The sequence below is a fragment of the Cutaneotrichosporon cavernicola genome, assembly GCF_030864355.1.
Source record: "Cutaneotrichosporon cavernicola HIS019 DNA, chromosome: 5".
Taxonomy (NCBI): domain Eukaryota; kingdom Fungi; phylum Basidiomycota; class Tremellomycetes; order Trichosporonales; family Trichosporonaceae; genus Cutaneotrichosporon; species Cutaneotrichosporon cavernicola.
In genome coordinates this window covers 162,066-181,097 of record NC_083397.1, presented here as the reverse complement: position 1 = coordinate 181,097, position 19,032 = coordinate 162,066, and the positions used below count along the sequence as shown (strand labels likewise).

At 60.3% G+C, this 19,032-nt stretch overlaps 10 protein-coding genes across 10 annotated transcripts; 4 read left to right on the top strand and 6 right to left on the bottom strand.

Moving 5' to 3' along the window:
- Window positions 1–150: 150 nt before the first annotated feature.
- CcaverHIS019_0500820 (uncharacterized protein) lies at window positions 151–2,206 on the top strand (the record flags this gene model as incomplete). The annotated part of the gene is made up of 3 exons (XM_060601202.1): window positions 151–493; window positions 577–1,426; window positions 1,462–2,206. The coding sequence occupies 3 exons, from the start codon at window positions 151–153 to the stop codon at window positions 2,204–2,206; spliced, it is 1,938 nt and encodes a 645-aa protein (XP_060457719.1).
- Window positions 2,207–2,350: 144 nt separating this feature from the next.
- On the bottom strand, window positions 2,351–5,646 carry ISA1 (uncharacterized protein; the record flags this gene model as incomplete). The annotated part of the gene is made up of 2 exons (XM_060601201.1): window positions 2,351–5,116; window positions 5,149–5,646. The coding sequence occupies 2 exons, from the start codon at window positions 5,644–5,646 to the stop codon at window positions 2,351–2,353; spliced, it is 3,264 nt and encodes a 1,087-aa protein (XP_060457718.1).
- A 681-nt stretch (window positions 5,647–6,327) lies between these two features.
- CcaverHIS019_0500800 (uncharacterized protein) lies at window positions 6,328–8,232 on the top strand (the record flags this gene model as incomplete). The annotated part of the gene is made up of 1 exon (XM_060601199.1): window positions 6,328–8,232. One exon carries the CDS (start codon window positions 6,328–6,330, stop codon window positions 8,230–8,232), a length of 1,905 nt encoding a protein of 634 aa, XP_060457717.1.
- A 150-nt stretch (window positions 8,233–8,382) lies between these two features.
- On the bottom strand, window positions 8,383–8,668 carry CcaverHIS019_0500790 (uncharacterized protein; the record flags this gene model as incomplete). The annotated part of the gene is made up of 2 exons (XM_060601198.1): window positions 8,383–8,453; window positions 8,488–8,668. 2 exons carry the CDS (start codon window positions 8,666–8,668, stop codon window positions 8,383–8,385), a joined length of 252 nt encoding a protein of 83 aa, XP_060457716.1.
- Window positions 8,669–8,793: 125 nt separating this feature from the next.
- On the bottom strand, window positions 8,794–9,348 carry CcaverHIS019_0500780 (uncharacterized protein; the record flags this gene model as incomplete). Its single annotated transcript, XM_060601197.1, has 1 exon — window positions 8,794–9,348. One exon carries the CDS (start codon window positions 9,346–9,348, stop codon window positions 8,794–8,796), a length of 555 nt encoding a protein of 184 aa, XP_060457715.1.
- Window positions 9,349–10,396: 1,048 nt separating this feature from the next.
- CcaverHIS019_0500770 (uncharacterized protein) lies at window positions 10,397–11,385 on the bottom strand (the record flags this gene model as incomplete). The annotated part of the gene is made up of 4 exons (XM_060601196.1): window positions 10,397–10,441; window positions 10,473–10,623; window positions 10,659–11,080; window positions 11,134–11,385. The coding sequence occupies 4 exons, from the start codon at window positions 11,383–11,385 to the stop codon at window positions 10,397–10,399; spliced, it is 870 nt and encodes a 289-aa protein (XP_060457714.1).
- A 642-nt stretch (window positions 11,386–12,027) lies between these two features.
- On the top strand, window positions 12,028–13,012 carry CcaverHIS019_0500760 (uncharacterized protein; the record flags this gene model as incomplete). The annotated part of the gene is made up of 3 exons (XM_060601195.1): window positions 12,028–12,517; window positions 12,551–12,800; window positions 12,835–13,012. The coding sequence occupies 3 exons, from the start codon at window positions 12,028–12,030 to the stop codon at window positions 13,010–13,012; spliced, it is 918 nt and encodes a 305-aa protein (XP_060457713.1).
- Window positions 13,013–13,177: 165 nt separating this feature from the next.
- On the bottom strand, window positions 13,178–16,130 carry CcaverHIS019_0500750 (uncharacterized protein; the record flags this gene model as incomplete). The annotated part of the gene is made up of 4 exons (XM_060601194.1): window positions 13,178–13,770; window positions 13,812–14,077; window positions 14,121–16,015; window positions 16,110–16,130. 4 exons carry the CDS (start codon window positions 16,128–16,130, stop codon window positions 13,178–13,180), a joined length of 2,775 nt encoding a protein of 924 aa, XP_060457712.1.
- A 382-nt stretch (window positions 16,131–16,512) lies between these two features.
- On the top strand, window positions 16,513–17,373 carry CcaverHIS019_0500740 (uncharacterized protein; the record flags this gene model as incomplete). Its single annotated transcript, XM_060601193.1, has 3 exons — window positions 16,513–16,789; window positions 16,992–17,194; window positions 17,233–17,373. 3 exons carry the CDS (start codon window positions 16,513–16,515, stop codon window positions 17,371–17,373), a joined length of 621 nt encoding a protein of 206 aa, XP_060457711.1.
- Window positions 17,374–17,383: 10 nt separating this feature from the next.
- Window positions 17,384–18,822, bottom strand: arc1 (uncharacterized protein; the record flags this gene model as incomplete). The annotated part of the gene is made up of 3 exons (XM_060601192.1): window positions 17,384–18,469; window positions 18,624–18,709; window positions 18,750–18,822. The coding sequence occupies 3 exons, from the start codon at window positions 18,820–18,822 to the stop codon at window positions 17,384–17,386; spliced, it is 1,245 nt and encodes a 414-aa protein (XP_060457710.1).
- Between the last annotated feature and the right edge of the window lie 210 nt (window positions 18,823–19,032).

The following is a 19,032-nucleotide window of genomic DNA, read 5'->3' as shown; positions in this document are numbered from 1 at the left end:
CTTGGCGGGCAGGTCCGACCAACACCCAACACCGGTAACTACATCGACCCAAACTCAACCACCGATGTTGAGAGTCACTTACACTCACCCACTCACTCTGGCTGGACGCCAATACCAGCGATGACTGTGGCGTATCCGTCGACCGCGACCATGTCCTCGACTCCAACGGAGAGCACCGCCGAGCGCGGTCTCGCAGTGGACTTATCCCTCAAACGCCGGTGGTGGAGGTGGCGCGCACACATCACACCGTGGTCCGAACTCACATCGCACCAGTACAAGGGGAGCGGGACAGCCGAGGACCCCTTCGTCGTAACTTGGCTAGAGGACGACGTGGAGAACCCGTACAATTGGGGCGACGTGTATAAGTGGTTCATCACATACATTGTGGCGGTCGGCATGCTCAGCGTCACCATGGGCTCGTCGATTCTGTCGGGCAGTATCCAGCATGTCAAGAAGGAGTTTCCTGGTCATCATTCAATGTCGTATATCATGGGTTAGTACTCACAAAGTCTGAGAAGACGCTCGGCCTTGCCTAGGCATCTATTCCCTTCCCGCGCCCTCAGACTCTGACCCCAGTCACTGGCATCTACATTCTCGGCTTTGTTGTCGGGCCTTTCCTATGGGCGCCGTGGTCCGAGGTATTTGGCCGACGCTCTGCCTTCGTCTTCACCCAGATCCCCTTTACGGTGTTCGATGCTGGGGTCTGTGGCGCCAACAACCTGTATACGCTCCTCATCCTTCGCTTCTGTGCAGGTATCTTTGGATGCTGCGCGATGACAAATGCCGGTGGCATTATTAGCGACATGTTCCGCGCACACAAGCGCGGTCTTGCGATGGGAGTTTTCGGCGCCATGCCGTGGATGGGCCCCGTTATTGGACCCATCATCGGCGGTTTCTTAGGCAACCCCGCGGGATGGCGATGGGTCGCGGCCGTCGCCGCAATCTTCACGGGCTATCTTGCGTTCATGCACCTCGCATTCCTCCCCGAGACGTATGCGCCTGTGCTGATGCGCAAGCGGGCATTGGCTCTCACAGCCGGCGACCCGCACGGACGCATCTACAAGTCGGAGCAGGACGTTGCCAGGCCCCTCAACACGCGCCAGCTCATTCGCAACCAGCTCAAGGTGCCTTACGTCCTCCTCTTCACCGAACCTATCGTCTTCATCCTCAGCCTGTACGTGGCGACAATCTTCGGCCTCCTCTACATGCAGTTCACGAGTTTCCCGATCGTCTTCCAGCAGCAACGCGGATGGGGCCCAGGTCTCGGTTCACTCGCCTTCCTGGGAATCTGCGTGGGGTGCAACCTTGCCCTCGTGTACATTGTCGTGTGGGGCAACCCTAGCTACGCCCGTGCCCTCAAGGAGCGTGGTGCGTTGCCACCCGAGGCGCGCCTCCCGTCTGCCATGGTCGGCGCCATCATCCTCCCGTAAGCTCATTCTTATGGGTGACAGCTGACATCAGGGCTGGCCTCTTCTGGTTTGCATTCACGTGTATGCCCGTCTCGATTCACTGGATCGTTCCCATCCTCGGGACGGTTCCATACGGTGCAGGCCTGGTCGTCCTCTTCATGTCCGTGCAAAACTACCTCGTCGATGCGTATCTCCCGCTCGCGGCATCCGTCATGGCCGGCGGTACCGTCACGCGTTCACTCCTCGGTGTCCTCATTCCTCTCTTTACGGTGGACATGTACAAGGCTCTTGGACCGCGGTGGGCGTCGAGCATCCCGGCGTTCCTCGCGCTGGCGTTTGCGCCCTTCCCGTTCATTCTGGTCAAGTACGGCCAGAGGATTCGGCGGTGGACAAAGTACGGTCGCGAGGCGGACGACGTTGTGCAGCGCCTTGCGGCCGCCAAGATGGCGGCGCGCCAGGCCGAAGCGCAGGAAGCGGCCGAGGAGGAAAAGGCAACCTCCAGCGAGTACGAGGGCGAAGGACCGGGGCTGGACCATTTGAAGATAGACGGCGCCGGGAACGCGCTCGACGACGGCGAGGTCGAAGTGGAGATCGAGGAGACGATCATGGAGGCGCACGAAGAAATCGAACGCATCCGCTCCCGCGCTGCGTCGCGCGCGGCAAGTGTGCGTTCCGTGCGCTCCGAGGCCGCGAAGAGTGTGTCGAGCACCGAAACCGAGTCGCCCAGCATGTATACTGCGCTCGAGGGTGGGCGGAGGACGCCGTTCGAGGCTATTGTAGGTCGGGTCAAGCCGTAGTAAGGCAGGGCGAGGGTTGTAGATAGGGCGAGGTGGTTGGGCCGGGAGAGCATAGTATCAATCAGCATAAGCGGAAGGTGGAAGGCTGTTATCATCATCACATGCACTATATTCGGATACAAGTTATATGTACTAGAGTCCAGACTAGAGGAACACGTCGGTGCGGTATCGCTCGCGAGCGAGGCGCTCCATGATTGACTCGACAGTCTCGTCGTCGCCCTCGGGCCTCTTCTCCGCGATAATCTTGACGAGTGTCTGTTTGAGGTCGTTTCCGAGCCGCCGGCCACTTCCGCACGTGTAGTATTGCGCACCGGCGTCGTACAGCTCGGCCATGTCTTCTTTGTCCGCCCACACGCGGTCTTGGACGTACTTTGCCTCGGGGAGGAGAGTGACACCGGGCAGGCCCTCGACCTCCTTGACGTCGGAACGCGACAGGACGGGTCGGAATTCGAGGAAGCCGTCCTTGACCCATCGTGCAAACTTGTCTTTGCGCACGATGTCGGTCGGCGTCCGCGTGCCATAGTACAGCACGGTACGGCCGACCTTGCGCCCGGCGGCAGCCATGATCGCGCGCTCGGCGATGAAGCCGATGAAGGGGGCGACACCCGAGCCGGCAGCAAAGAGCACAACGGGAACTTCAGGGTCGGCAGGGAGGTAGAAGCCGGCTGAGCCCTTGACGGTGCAGAGAAGGTTGTCGCCCTTATTCAAGAAGGCGACATAGTTGCTGGCAACGCCGAGGACGCGGTCACCTGCCGCACTCGGTGCGGTGTGTACCGTGAACGTGAGAGTGACGACGTCGGGGCTCTCGAGTGGCGTGGAAGAGATCGAGTACTGTCGGATCTTCATCTTGGGTAGGTTGGCGAGGAAGACGTCGAGGGGCGGCTTGCACCCCGGAGTGGTGAGGACGATGTCGAGGAGCGAGAGGCGAGGCCCAATAATGTCCCGGGCGTAATTGTCCTCAAGCACCTTGAGGCGAGCCTTGGCCGCGTCGTCCGAGTATTCGGCGATGAGGGGCAGTACCTTCTTTGAGACTGGCTGTCCGAGCTCCACAAAGGACGAAAGCAGGTCACCGAGACGCATGGGTACTTTGAGCGGAAAGAACGATGTTGGCCTGTTGAATACGACTGTGTCCTCGGTGCGGTGTCCGAAGTGCTCGAGCGCGCGGTCCACCGTGGGTTTCGGGTTTTTGGGGAAGATGGCGAGGTAATCGCCCGCCCGATACGTCAGGCCTTTGGGGAGCTGGATCGTGACCAGGCAGGTCTGCGGCGAATCGGGCATCACACTTGTGAGTACCTCGGAATCGAGCACGGTGCCGACGGTTTCGATACCGCAGCCCAGAGCTGGTGCGGCCATGTTGGCCGAGCGTGGGAGGAGCACGAATGGCTCCGACGCGTCCTCCTTTGCCGGAGTCGATTCACGACTGCTGCCGAAGCGTCGCCAGACACGCGCCTTGAACGCCTCAAAATCACCCACAATGTCCTCCCCCGCGTCGCCAACTGAGAGCGGCTCGATGCGTTCCGCTCCGAGCTCCTCCAGCCGCCTGTCGATAAACTTGGGAATCTTGTGGAACGTTGCCGCCCAATCGTGATGACCCGCCCCCATGACCATGTACTTGACACCCTTGAGGCTTTCCGCATCCTTGTTCTCTGCTAGGGCCGCAACAAACATGCGCGCATTGTCCGTCGGCTGGCCCTCGTACGATGCCGTGACGATGATCACTGGCGCGTCGGTTGGGAGCATGCCGCCGCCAGCGACCGAGTCGAGCTCGCCGAGACTCATGTTGAAGCCGCGCTGGTCGCCCTCGCTCACAATCTCCTTTGCGAGGCCCTCACATGAGCCCGAGTTGGACCCGTACAGGACATGGATCTTCTCGCCGTTGCCACCGGACCACTTGGCCGCGTCTCGCTTCGCCTCGGTTGTGTACGAGCTCCCGCTGTTGCCGGCTGCCGACGAGATGAGCTCGGACAGGATGCTCTGGTTGCGGCCGAAGCGCGGGCGCGCGATGATATGGAAATCATGCGGCTTGAGCGTGAGTGTCTGGAAGACCTTGAGGTCATAGGACGGATCCGCCATCTCAATGTCAAAGCGCGCAACGATCAGCGCAAGCGCCAGGACGGCCTCTTGCAGAGCAAAGCCGCGGCCGATACACGCGCGTTGTCCATTACCGAACGGCTTCCACGAGTCGGGGGGAATCGTGCTTCCGTCGATGAATCGCTCGGGCCGGAAGTCCTCGGCATCGGCGCCCCACGCCTTGGGATCGCGGTGAAGCATCGGGAGGTAGACGAACACGACCTGGTTCTGGGCGACGTGGTAACCACCTGGGAGCGTCTGACCTTCCGGGTTCCGCGGCGCCACAGCCCATGAGGGGGCAGACGGGTGCAGTCGTAGCGATTCCTTATTGATCGCTTCGATGTACTTGAGGTCGGCCGGGTTAATGTCGAGCAGGCTGCCGTTGGCCTTCTTGATGGCCGCATCGGCCTCCGCGCGTGCCTTGGCGAACGTGAGTGGGTTCTTGAGCAGGTAGTACATTGCAAACGAGAGCATGCCCGAAGTCGTCTCGTGTCCTGCAATCAAGAACGTGACCATCTGGAAACGAATGTTCTTGTCGGGTAGGTGTTCGCCTGTCTTGGGGTCAGAGTCGAAGATCATGTTGTTGAGCAGGTCGTGCGCGTCCGGATCGGGATTCATTCTCCGGGCTGCCACAATCTCGTCGCAAAGGTGGTGTAGCTCCTTGACGTTGGCACGGTGCTCGGACTCGCTGCGGAACATGGCGGTCTTGATAATTCCAGGCCTGCGACTGCGAGCTTGCGCCTCGAGCATGAGCTTGACCATGACTTCAATGAACCGGTGAACCTTCTCGGAGTGGAACGAGTTGAAGCGGTACCGGAATGCACAGTATCCGATCGTGTCCTGCCGTCAGCACCGCTAGCAATGTCAGTTACAAAGGTGAGGCGGGTGAACTGGTCGGCGGCCTCGAGGGGTTGGCCCGCGTGGTGTTCCCAGAACATGAGCATCTGGGTGATGACGTCGAGCATCATCGGCTGCATCTTCTTGATGGCCAGCGGGCCGAATGCGGGAATGAGGATGCGGTGTGCGAGGGCCCAGTTGGGCTCTTCGTTGAAAGCCGTGAACAGGCCGTCGCCTGCAAACTCGCGCACCTCCATCAGCGGCAGGTGTACGACCTTGTCAAACTTGCTCTCGTCAGAGAGGGCGTGGGCAAGCTTTTGCGACGAGACGAAGATCATCATGTCGAACAACTTCATCTGGAAGATCTCGCCGTAGATGCGAGAGATGCGCGTCAACGATTCCACCATGTTGTTAATATCAATGTCGAGAATGTTGCCGACAATGAGCTTGGGCGCCGGCTGGGGGATCGGGCGCTTCTTCTGCTTGGCGTTGGCCTTGGTGGTGGACTTGTGTTGAGACTCAGATACGGCCATGATGGGTAAGTGGGTCAGAAGCCCGTGAGAAAGCCAGGCATGAGGAAGGCATGGCTTTTATCCCAGCGCCCAGCAAGGCTTAACAAGTGATGATAGAACGAACGGGACTTGCTAGTGGCCATGGCGACAACTGTTGCAAACTATGCCTATCCACGTATGTAGCTGCCAAGTGCCGAGGGCTAGTGACACAAGCTGAGACGGCCAGAACGGGGAAATGACGTTGCCCCACGCACCTGTGTCGCCGCGCAATGACAGGTGTGTGGGGTTTAGCATGTCGCTCCCACGACAAGTCTGTCTCATCTGTGGTTCAGTCTACGAGTCTCGTGACTACCATCGCACAATAGCTCGGTAGTTGGTTAAGCAGGTCAGGTAGGTGAACGGAGGATGCCGAGAGTGAGCGTGGGGATGAGTTGGTTTAGGAAGATGCTACAATGGCCGTGCACGTGACGTGGATTAGTGTGACCACCGGATGTGAACGTATCCGATGAAGCGGCGAACACCGTTCTACTCTTAGTCCTCATGGATACTCAAGGATCGAACTAACCTTCTCAAATGAGCTAGCCTTCCCACTCTCTCTTATATCTCACACATTTAGCATTGAATAGTCGCCAACTGCCACGACTTGCCAAGCTACGGACTCTCCTCTGACACATTCTCTCTCAGTACACCCACGCAACCACCATGCCTCCCACTGCCGCAACGAGTACGACGGGCTTCTTCCAAGTCCAGCCCATCATCCTGAACCAGTGGGACGAGGACACGGGCCTGGCACGTGCCGCCGGCCTCTTCCTCCCACCCAGCCTCGCCGCGTCTCTGGCGCCCAAGCTGCGCTCCTTTGCCGCTGACGTGATCACGCCCGATATCACGGCCTGGATCACCAACGCCGAGCACGACCTCCCCTACATCGCGGGCTCGGGGTTCACCGCCTTTGGAAGCCCCCAGCCCAACTCCCTCGTGACCTCTGATGGGTGGAAGAAGTTGCAGGATTTTGGGCTTCGCGCTGGCATCGTCCCGACTGGCTACGAGCATGAACTCGCCGCCTACTCACGCGTGTACCAGGCCCTCCGGCTGTACCTGTGGTGCGGTAACGCGGCGCTCGTGACGTGCCCCAGCGCGATGCAGGACGGAGCGATCGCCGTTCTCCTGCGGGAGATGCTCAAGGACGGCCCTGCGCCGGGATATCCCGCCGAGCTGCAGGACGTACGCCGCAAGGTGTTTGACAACGCGCTCGCCCGCCTCATGTCCCGCGACCCTGCATACGCGTGGACGTCGGGCCAGTGGATGACGGAGCGCGCCGGCGGGTCCGACGTGGCCGGCACGGAAACGGTCGCCATTCGAGCTGGGCCTGACACGTCAGCCACGGACATTGACGGCAACCAGCTTGGACCGTGGAAGGTGGACGGATTCAAGTGGTTCTCTTCTGCAACGGACTGTGGCTGTGTCCTCTTCCTCGCAAAGACCGACGACAGTGGTAGACTTTCGTGCTTCTTCGCTCCGACGCGCAAGTATGTCAATGGGCGCGAGGAGATGAATGGCATCCGCATTCAGCGTCTCAAGAACAAGCTCGGCACCAAGACGGTGCCCACTGCCGAGCTTGAACTCAAGGGTATGCGTGCATGGCTCGTCGGCGAGGAAGGCCGCGGCGTCGCGCAGATCTCGACCGTGCTCAACATCACGCGCCTGCACAATGCCATCGACTCGGCCGGGCAACTTGGGCGTTGCCTGGCTATTGTACGCTCGTTTGCGCGTGTCCGCACGTTCCCATCCAAGAAGGCACCCGAGAACCTCCTCCGTGAGGTGCCGCTGTTCGCCAAGTCTCTCTCCGGCGTGGCTGTCATGCTCCGCGCCGACACGCTACTGACACACTTTGTGGCGGCGATCGTGGGCGCTGATGACCACCCGACGTCGCCACATGCGCCTATCATCCCGCGCGACCCTGGAGCTGTGAGCGCGCTTGTGCGCATCACCACCCCGATTGCCAAGGCGTACACTGCCAAGCACGCCGTTTGGGGTGGGCAGGAGTGCATGGAGAGCCTCGGCGGCGTGGGGTACATGGAGAACACGGAGAACCAGGAGATGAACCTCGCACGCATCTTCCGTGATATCAACGTCCTCCCAATCTGGGAGGGCACGACCGACGTGCTCTCAACCGACACGGTCAAGGTGCTGCGCGGCAAGAGCGGCAAGGCCGTCACCGAGACGCTGACTGAGTGGATCGAACACGCTCTTTCGCTTGGTACTGCAATCAACGCCCTCACGGAGGAGAAGGCGGCGATCCGGAGCGCCTGGGCGCGCACCCGCGACACGGTGGGACGTGTGAGCTTCGACGAGGCTGTGTCGCGTGGCCGCCACATTCTCTGGCAGCTCGGCGACATCATCTGTGCCACGCTGCTGGTGGCCGATGCGCAACGCGACAGCGACCCGGTTGCTACAGAGATCGCGCGTCGGTTTGTCGGCAAGCACCACATCTTCCGCCTGCACCGCGAGCCTGGAGACTGGCGCGAAGAGACGGCGTGGGACAAGAAGATTCTCTTCGCAGGCGACACCAACCCCTTGCTCGAGATCAAGGTGAACGCCAAGTTGTAGCCCAACAGCGACGAGGGAACAGGCAGATGGCGTGTTGTGTGTACAAAGTTGAGGAAGCAGACTGTAAAGCGAAGGGCAAAGAATACATGCAATCTAACGCTGCTGGGGGCGCCAGGCCACCCGTCGAAGAATGTGCCGTGCACCCAAAGCTTAGCCGGGGATAAAGTTGCCGACCTGCTCGCCCTCCTGGCCGTAGATGTTGCCCGCGGGGGCGTGCTTGCCTTTGGGTCAGCTTTGCTGTTGAATAAAACTCACAGGAGAGGAAGACAGAGTTATCCCAGTTGCCGAAAACGCCGCCCTTGCAGCCGAGGTTCCAGCTGCATCCAATGGAGGTCGTGTCCTTCCACACCATCTCAGTGAGGTGGTTTACCGTGACGACCTTGCCATTAACGGGGTCGCCGCCCGCAAAGGTCTGGGGCCACTCGTTAGTCCACATGTCGAGCAAGGCGCTGGCCTTTGGCAAAGCCCGGGTTGGTCGACGACATGGTCGAGAGGTTGTCGTCGCCCCTTGGTGTCAGACCGACTCTACACGGGAGGGGTAGAATAGCCGATAGTGGTAACTCACTGGTGCTCCCAGTTGCAGTTCTTGGTCCAGTCCGCGGACTTTTGAGCGAGCGATGCGTCCCACGTCACCGGCGCGGAACCATACTGCGCGCGCACAGTGTTGGTATACTGCAGGAGCCAAGAAGCGATGGCTGATGAACCCGAAATGTCCTCGGGCGTAGGGTTTGCCGTGATGGTGTTGTTCTGCGGGTCGACGGGGAGCCACGGCTTGCTCTTGTTGGTACCGGCGGGTGCGACTGGAGCAGAGGGTCCGGGGCCAGCAGGGCCCGAGCTGGCAGCCACGCCTGAGGCGCTAGCGCTCGGGGCTGGGGGCGAGGACACGGCAAGGATGCCCGAGCTCATGGGCGGGGGGTTACTACTCGGGCCTGCCGAGACAGAGACAGAGACCGAAGCCAATGGGGCGGCGCTGGTGTCCCCCGAGCCGGTCGGAGAAGCGGAGGGGCCAGGCATCACTGGAGTGCCTGAAGACTTGGACGCCTTAGGCCGGCAGACCGGACTGGCGTTGGCGGTGGCAGCCAGGGTGGCGAGTACGACGAAGAGGAGGTTGGTCATGCTGGAAATGAGTGTAGGCGTAAGGAATAAAGAACGTCAAGCGGATTGAGGTAGAGGTACAGTGTCGCGCCAGGCGATGGTTTAGCTGGGGATGAAGAGTGAGTCTGGGGGGCTTTTATGTACTTCTGGTCGCCTGACGTTTTGGGTCAGGGTGAGTCAGTCGCGACCAAAGTCAAGGGAGGGGCAAGTGCCGAGAAGGAGTACGTCAGTTGTTGTATCTGGCTGTTGACTGGGATGATGTGAGGCGCGTTGTGATCTCTACTCTCGTCACGTTGTGAAACGCCAGGCAGGGCCAGGCCCAGGCTAAGGCGGGGCTGGCCGGATGGAATCTGAATCTGGTCGTTCGGGAATGTGCCATGTCAAAGAAGGGGTCGTGACTTTTGGATTGTAACACAAGCTGCAAAGTATTTTGGGTTTTTGGGTTCTGAGAGGGCCCGAGGTGAGTATCTGATGAAGCGGTACGTTGTGTAGGAACCAGTATCAATGGCGTGAGCTGTTCACGCTTGCATGTCGTCGTTACAATGCCATTGTGATATGTCGCTTCGCGACATTATAATGTTTGGGGTCGTCGCGGCGCGTGAAACTCGTTCTACGATCGAGAAAATCTGAACGCCCTATGGTCCGTTCGCATTAGACCGTAAAGAAAGCCAGTGTCGCCGACTTGTTCTGTTGCTAAGCACTGAAACTACCGGGGCTCACTCCTCCAGTTCCAAGCTCCTGCCAGAGTTCCTGCTCCTCGCGTTTCCTCGACACATAAACAGCAACTGGGTCTGGTCAACAATCAATTATGCTAATTTTGTTGTATCCAGACGGCTTTAGCTTTTCACCCACGCTGCGACGCCGCCTCACCCCGACGCCAAGAGGTGGACAGTCAGTGGTCGTAAGGCGACTCGGTTGCCAATGGTGATAATTGTGAGGCATCACTCTCAATCCATCGCTCGAAAGTCACTACGCTATGGATAGACTAGGCATATGGCACGTGGGTAGTGTGGGCCCCTCCAGCTCAGTCAATGCCGGGTCTGGTCTTTCGACACCGCGTCCGGCGTGCCTAGTCGCGGTACGCGCCCCCGCTCTCCTCCTCGACGAGGTCGAACTGCATCAGCTCCGCCAGACAATCCACTCACGAATGGCAGGGCCTCGAAGCGGCCGGCCTCCTCGCTCCCAGTCTCGCGCCACGTAAACTCGGCGACAGACGGCGAGATCGTCACGGGTGGACGACCAGTCATGGCAGCGGCAGACTCGGCCGCCAGTACGCAGCGGCACTCGTTCTCGAGCCTGATATCAGCAGCCACTTTTTCTCTCCGACTCACAGCATGAACCACGCCACAGCGCTCTCGATACTCCCCCCCGCAGCGAGCAGGCCATGGTTCTGAAGAATCACAGTCTTCTTCTTACCGAGGGCGCCAACAATCTCGCCACTCTCCTTGGCACTAAGCACAACCCCGCCGTGGGCAGCATACAGCGCGCAGTCGTTCCAGAACACGGCGCTGTCCTGGGTATAGAAGGGCAGCGAACGACCGAGGGTGCTGAACGCCTTACCGTGCGGCGTGTGGGCGTGCACGACGGCCGCGACGTCTGGACGCGCCTCGTGGATCGCCGAGTGGATCACGAAAGCCGCTGCGTTATACGTCTGCTTCCCCCGCCTACCACCCCCGACGACGCGGCCAGCGTGGTCGACCAACAGGAGGTCGGAGGCGGTCATTCGCGAAAAGTGAAGGCCAAAGGGATTAACCTTGTATCAGTAGAGCGCAAACAGGACATGAGGTAAGGTTGGGGGAGACGTACCCAGAAACAAGCCGGGTCGACGGGGTCGCGCACGCTCAGATGACCGGCTGAGCCTTCGGGGTTACACTCGCGCGAGAGGACGCGGTACGCAAGTGCCAGCCGTTCCTTGAGGTATTTGCGCTCCTCGTGCTTGTCCTCGAATGTGGGTGGAGGCGGTCCATAGTCGAACTTTGCAATGTCCTCTTCTTCCTGTACCACTGTAGGCTCGGGACGGAGGGTGAGTGTAGGCTGGGTGACAGTTTGGGTAAGCATGTTGGATGGGGAGAGCGAGGACAAGGAGTCGATTAAAATAGTGAGCGATATGGCACCGCTCTGTTATCGGTGGGCGGCGGTGGCGATCGGTCATGACCCGGCTCAAATGCTCAAATGCTCAAATGCTCAGATGCCCACTCGGCATTCCGCGGCTTGGTGGCGAGGAAATGCGAGATATGGCGACGAGGAGATGTAGAGCGGGATATGAGAATGTTGAGGTAAGAGCTGTGTCGAGTGAGCTGAGTGAGGTGAGGGAGCTGCGTCCACATCTCAGCTGACGTGAGAGCATCAGAGTTGGATGCCAAAAGGCAACTAGATGCTGAGGTGAGCATGTTCGGTGATCTCGGCAATCACCATCGCAGCACAAGCGCCACCGACACCGTTCCCCCGATTCAAACGATGCAAAACAATGACGCCTCGTCTCAAGAAATAGAGATTGAGCTGCATTCTGATTACGAGGCATAGCTTGAAGCGCAGTCCAAGCGAGAGTGCTCAAGACGATGCATACAGCGTGAGAACAATGTGGAGCACCGGGAATACCCGACGTCATCGCCCACCACGGCTAGAGGCTAGAGAATGCGAGAACGAAACCCAGGACGGTCGTGAGGTCATTTCTCATATCACTCACTTCTCGACTCCACCATGGCAGAATTCAAGACGGTCACCTATGCCTCTCCCGACGGCGTCGACATTGGGCTCGACTACTCTCTCCCACCCGGCACAGGCAAAGCGCCAATCCTAGTATGGTTCCATGGCGGCGGACTCCTCCAAGGTTTCCGTAAAGTGATGCCGCCGCACATCCAGACCGCGTCCGCGAAACACGGCTTCTGTGTGGTGACAGCCGACTATCGCCTCGCCCCGCAGACCCGTCTTCCGGGTATTTTGGCCGACATCAAGGCATGTATCGAGTATCTCCGTTCTCCGGCATTCGCGAGCGAGACGGGTGACAGGGTCGACCAGAGCAAGCTCGTCGTCTCGGGTGGAAGTGCGGGGGGATGGCTGGCACTCATGCTCGCTTCGGGGATTGGGTTCAAGGAGTGTGGGATTGAGCCACCGGCGCATCCGGCGGCTTGTGCAGCTATCTATCCGATTACGGACATTACGGACAAGTTCTGGACGACGCCGCAGCACCGTGAGTCTCTCGCTTGAGGAATGCTCACACAAGCCGTCTCATACCTCGGCTACGAGATCGACCGCATCCCGCTGTACCCGTACCTCGACCCGAGCGCTCCCAAGACGTCCTACTCTCTTCCCACCGACGCCAGGAGCCAGATGTATCACTACATGGTGCAGGAGGCTATTGAGCAGCAGCTCCTCCTCGATGGGGCGGGCGTGTCGCCGGCCAGTTTCCGTATCGCGGCTGGTATCGGAAGCGGCAAGTTTGTCCTCCCGCCGACGTACATTACCCATGGGACGTGAGTACAGAGTTTGAAGGGGGCTGATCCAAAGGCTCGACGATAAAGTGCCGCCGCGGCAGAGCGAGGAGGTCGCCAAGGCTGCTGAGGCCGCGGGCTTGCCTGTTGAGCTCGAGCTTATTGAGGGTGCTGACCACCTGTTCGACTTTGATGAGGGCGTGGACATGAATGATATGTACAAGTTCATCAAGTCGTCGATTTCAACTAGTTAGTTGGTTAGTTTTAATTTAGGAGCTTGAATATGCAGGACTCTGAACACGGCGGTGGGAGGAGTTTGTCTGTACATACACAGTTACAATGCTTCAATCATGTTGTAGGTTGTAGGATCCCAACACCCACAGCTCGTCACCCTATCCCGCCCCATTGCTGCTCCGCGACTACACCTTGCTCTTCGGCATCTTCTTGAGCTTCTTGGCCTTGCTGCCTCCAAACTCCATCTGCTTGATCTCCAGGATCTTTTGTGCGTCATAGTCCTTCCCCAGCCAACGGACCAGCACGAGTGGCCCGGGGCCTCGGTACATGTGGTCCTTCTCGACTTGGTGAGGTAGGGGCTCGTGCTGCTCGGGGTGCAGGCCGGCGGGTCGGGCCTTGAGAGCGTTGACAAAGTCCGGGTGACGCGTGAGGTACTCCTCGACGTGGACAAAGGAGCGCTTGCGCACAAGGATGTCGGCCATGCGCTCACGGATGAGCGGCATTGAGCCTCCGCTGACGACCCACAGGTGCTCGCAGGGACGAACGAGCTCGGACTTGCAACCCGCCACGGCCGCCTCGGTCGTGCGCTGCTCGTTCATGGCTTGCTGTAGTTGTTGGACCTTGGTGATGAGCTCGCCTACTGATAAGGCCGAGTGGTCCTCTCCATCGGTGCCCTCGAACGGGATAAGCGTCGAGACGAGTAGCGAGCCACTGTCCATGTCCCACTCGCCACCCCACATCCCGATCAGCTCGGACCCAGGTGGGATCACTGCGGTGGCTGATGTCAGCTGTGTCCAACAGGTTGCTCAGCCGACTCACTGCGCTTGACATTCGCTAGCACCGTGCTGACATTGTCGTCATCGGCCTGTTGGTGGTGTGCATACTGCTCTTCGATGTCGACAGTGCGCACGCTGCGCCGGCTGCGCGCATGTGCCCACGTCAGCCCTAAGAGGCGCTTGAAGCGAGCGGGGTCGGCGCCCTCGGCGCGGATCATGGCCTCGCGCGAAGGCCAACAGCGGTGCACAATGTTCTCGACGTCGTTGTAATTACGCAGCGGGTTGGTGATGTGTGGCGGCAAGTCGATTCTGGAGTCAGCTAAACGACGACGTCTTTGGCAAGCGGACTTACTCTAACATTTCTGGCACGGCCAAGCGGCTGAGCGTCTTCTCTGTCCACAGTGTCTTGCAGCGCGCGACAACCTCCTTGAGCTGCTCGGGGGTAAAGTCGGAGGGAGTTACATGTACACCAATCTCGCGTGGTCGGTCGCCCAAGCGGTTGTGCGAGAGAGAGCAAGTCTTGCGGCCGACCTGGAACACCTGCTTGAGGCGCCACTTGCCGATGCCGACACGTGGCCCTCCGCCGCCACCGCAGTCCGTACACCGCTGGTACTTGGAATCACAGGAGGCGCACACGATCTCAGTCATGTTGCCGAGAGGCTGGCGCTCAGGGCCACCCACCACCTGCCCGACACACACGACGCGCTGGCACACGTCGCAGAAACAGCGACGACGCGACGGGTCGTCGCTGAGCATGTCGTCGTCCTCCATCGCCGTGCGCATGCGCTTGCGCGTCTCCGTGCTGCCTATCGCTGGCCCCGAACCCATTGCCGCATGCGGGTCGAACGTTGGTGGCTGGTGCACCCCGGTGCAGTCGGGACACCGAAACTCGACGCTGATCGGCGACGGAATAGCGCTCTTGGGTGCGCGGATGAGCACACGCGCAATCGTCGTACCGCACTGTTGGCAGCACGCATGCTGCTCAATCACGAGTTTCTTCTCACCACGCACCTTGCCCTTTTTTGCTGGTGGTGCGGCTGGCGACTCGTCGCTCTCGGGAGAGTGGGGCCGCTTGATGGGTGGTGACGCCGGGGTGATTGGCGTCGGGCCGTCCGTTATAGACGAACCCATCGGCATCATCAGCTCGCCACCGACAAGGAGGTCTGCCGGGTTCGCGGTCTTCGGCATGTCGGTCGCGCCGTTGTCGGGAAGCCAGGCGAAGAGATTGTCGAGGCTGTTCCCGGCGCCTTGGAGCATGGCTTCCAGGTCGAATGGTGACATCGTCATCGGCCCAAGCTCGTTGCTGAATTGTGCCGCCTGTTGTTGCTGACTCAGCTGTTGTTGAACTTGTTGTTGTTGTTGCTGCGGCGGAGGCGGCTGGGCCTGCTGGGCCTGCTGGGGCTGCTGGGGCTGCTGGGCCTGCTGGGGCTGCTGGGGTTGCTGGGGCTGCTGGGGAGGTGGCATGGTAACGTTAGGCACGGCCTCTGGGAAGCCCTGTTGGGGTTCAACAGCGGGGGAGCGGGCATGAGCGACCAGGGGGAAGTTGCTGTAGTTGGCACCCTGTTGGAATCCGCCGACTTGCAAGCTTTGGCGGTTCTGGTTGATCGAACGGATGCCCTGCTGCAGCTTGAGGAGTGTGACCTCGGCGGTGCGCTCGCGGGCGCGGGCGTCGGCAATGGCATGCTCGAGACTCTTGGTCTTGAGCTTGATAAGCTCGGTCCACATTGCGCGCTGTGTCGGTTCGTTGACTGCCGCCGCGAAGCCGTCAAGGAAAGGCTTGACGGGGTCGTCCTCCACCATAACGCCGGAAGCGCTCGGGCTGCGCGCCATCGCCCCCGGACTGTGACGGTGCATCTGGAGTTGGGGTGGGTTGGATGGGTGCGTGGGAGCCGCTGTGTGCATCCCTAGTGCGGCTGCAACCGCATCCTCGGATCGGCGGCCTCGTCCTCCCTGCGCCCCCGACTGCGTAGGCAGGCCTTGCTGGTACCCCGGCAGCATACGGGCATTGTAGTACTCAGTCGGGTTTGGGCCATTGTTGCTGTCGATTTGGGCGGCGGGGAAGAGGGCGGCGAGGTCCAGGCGGGTCGGCGACAGCGACGGGTGGCCGGGATGAGGGTGCGAGTTAGCCTGACCGTGAGGATGAGAGGCGTTGGAGTGGGGCTGGCTGGGCGGGGCGGGGTTTACGCCGAGGTTCTGGAGATTGGCTTGCTGAGGAACCTGACCGCCAGAGACGCGGCGATTCATTGCCTGCCAAGATAAGCTTCTAGCGGCAGGAGGGTGGTGGGGGAAGGGATAGTCGCTTGGTATCACGGGGAATGAGGGGAAGAGGAGACGGACATACCTGATGCTGAGGGCCGTGCATGATGGACGCGCTGTGGACGCGCTGATGGCCGGCGTGGGCGGCGAGGGCTGCTCGGGCCGGGATGGTACTGTAACCGGTGGCCAAGTCGTGATGCTAGTTGTCGCAGGGTATGGGAGAGCTGGAGTAGGGAAAGGAGCGCTGTCTGGTATGGGTAGGAGAACAATGGTAGCACCCAAGAGTAAGTCAATGTTGACAAGTAGATGGAAAGAGGATGGAAGGGAGAGAAAGAGAGTTGCCGCGTGCGAGGTGCAAGACCACAAGTGACTAGGATGTATGGGGAATTGGGGGGTGACAACAGTTCCAGGAACTAAGTCGTTATTGTTCTCCAACTCCAACTCCAACTCCGCCCCTCACCAACCACCCTCTTTACACTCCAAAGCACATGCTCACAACCCCTCTCTCAAAGCATCCACAGTACACGGCCTTCGAGCTCACTACCACAGCTGCAACGGATGACAGCAGTGGTGTGATCACCGAGCACCGTGTGACACCGCGGACTCGGAACAATCTCGGCCCGTGCGCATTCCTGCTTGTCACAACCATTGTTCTCATCTGGTGGCGTTTCCCCAACCCGTGGCAACCAAAACCGCTCCTTGCCACCGTGGCACTCGTACTCGTATTCACATTCACACTCTCATCGTGCTGGCGTGTGCTCTACCGTGAGTGCGGTCCTAGTGTGCAAATGGGTGAGCGGAAGGCGCCCCACGGCGCGCCCATCACCGAACCTCGGCGATCCGAGGTCCACGTGGGCGGGCTGCTTGATGTCTAAGAGTATAAGCGTGTCTGAGCCAAGCAGCCAAACTTGGCAGGAACTCGCAGCACACTATATTAGGGCTCACTGAGACACGGCTGACTCGTTAGAATCTGTCACGCCACTGCCTGGCCTGGGAGTACAGCTCGCAACCGTTCGCGGGTTCGGCTTGGGCCCTAAATCCATCGCCCGGAGGTTTGTGCCGCTAGATGACATCTCCACCGTTATCATTCACGAAGGGTTGCGCCGGTGGAATGTGCGGTACTACCTTGGCGTAGTGAGGAAGCGAGGAAAGGTTGTCGTCGCATTTGATGTGAGCTGCCTTGGTGTTTCTGTTCAAGCTGACAGCAGGCGGTGCATGCCCACCCCGAGGTGCTGCGCGAAGTTTACCATGGGGTACGAGAGGCGCTATACGACGAGTATGCCGACGAGACGAGTGACAAGCGACTAGAACATTGTACCTATAACTCATCGCTTCATGCATTGCATTGATTCACCCTGTCTACATGTGCATGGCGGCCATGCGGTTCGAGAGGCCGCCCTTGGCAGTGACGGTCCAGATGACCAGGCGGCCGTCAGCGCCAGCGGTCGTGACCCTGTCAACCGAGCCGTCCTGGGCCCACGAGTACGGCTGGACAAACGTGATCGAGTTCTGGTGAACAGTGACGAGGCGGTTGTCCAGGCCAACGGGCGTGGTGCCGGTGATGAAGCCAGCGCCGCCGCCGCCGGGGAGTGCAGGCTTGGACTGGCCGCGCGAGTCAGCCTGACGGAAGAGGTTGAACGCCTCGTTGTTGAGGCGGCCGGGGCCCGAAGCGGAGCGCTGCCCAGTCGGAGAAGGAGTGAGCCCCCGCGAGTCGGCGTTGGCAGGGTCGTCGAGCGAGTGGCTGAAGACCCAGCCGTTCGCGTCGCCGGTGAACATGGTGGGCTGGCAGTCGTGGCCCCCAGCGATGATCGCGTCCTCGGCGGTGAACCCCAGGCTGAGGTAGGGCAGCGACGGGGTGCGCACGCTCACAAAGGCCTGGAGCTGGCCGGCACCCGATGGGTAGACAACGTTGACGCTCGAGTCGTGGCAAACGAACGCGAGCGCGTTGCCGGAGGGCGAGAAGGCGACGTCGTCGACCCAGCCGCCGTTGGGCGCGCGGAAGTCGCCGCAGATGGTCCCGAACGGCAGGCGGTCGCCCCATACCGTCGCCTCTGGCTTGCTGTCGATGCCCTTGATGAAGGCGCTGAAGACGTACGCCTTGGCGTCGGTCGTGCCGGCCGCGAGGAGTACGTTGTTCGGGTGCCAGTCGATCGAGAGAACCGTCGAGCGCAGCGGCTTCTTGATGTGCTTCGAGACCCACCAGTTGTTCTCCTCGTCAAACGAGCAGACGGCAATGACGCGCGCACCAGAGCCGACGGCAAACTTGTCCTCGTTCGGCGACCACTTGACGCAGGTCGCAGCACGGTTGATGCGGAGAAGCACGAGGGCGGGCTTCCACTCGCCGGTGGGCTGCTGTGTCCAGACGTACGCGTTGCGGTCCTGCGAGCAGGTGACGATGCGGTTCGTCTGCGGGGCCCACGAGATGGCGGTGATGAGCTTGTCGTGCTGGTGTGAGCGAGTGCAAGCCCGAGGAAGGAATAGAGAGATACGGGGGGATGTAGAACAACTCCAACTGGGAGAGGAATACAGCCAGCTAACATATCGAACGCGAGCAGACAGCTGCCGAGTCCACACCACTCGTACACCCCGCCACACGCACCTCAGCAAGAGTCGCCTCCAACTCCCACTCCAACCCCTTCTTGCGATAGATGTGAGCCTCATTGTTGTTGGGCGAGACGCAGACCTCTGTCCGTCAGCCCAACCTTCCAACCTTCCGGAGACATACGAGTACGGTCGGGACCAAAGGCCACTCCGGTCAGGGGGCCCATGGAGAGCTGTGCGACATCGGGCTGGGACATGGTGGGGTTTGCAGGAAAGAGGACGGGGAGGCAGTCGACTCTTAAAGGGATACGATGAGGGTGAACACGGCGAGGTGACGGGGTGTCGGGGTGAGTAGACGGTAGATGTTGAGTAGTGACGAGATGGTGAGAGATGAGGGAGGTGGTCGTGGGCGGGGCAGTGACGTAGCACCCCGCCTAAAGTGAGGAGAGCTTAGGCACACGGAACTG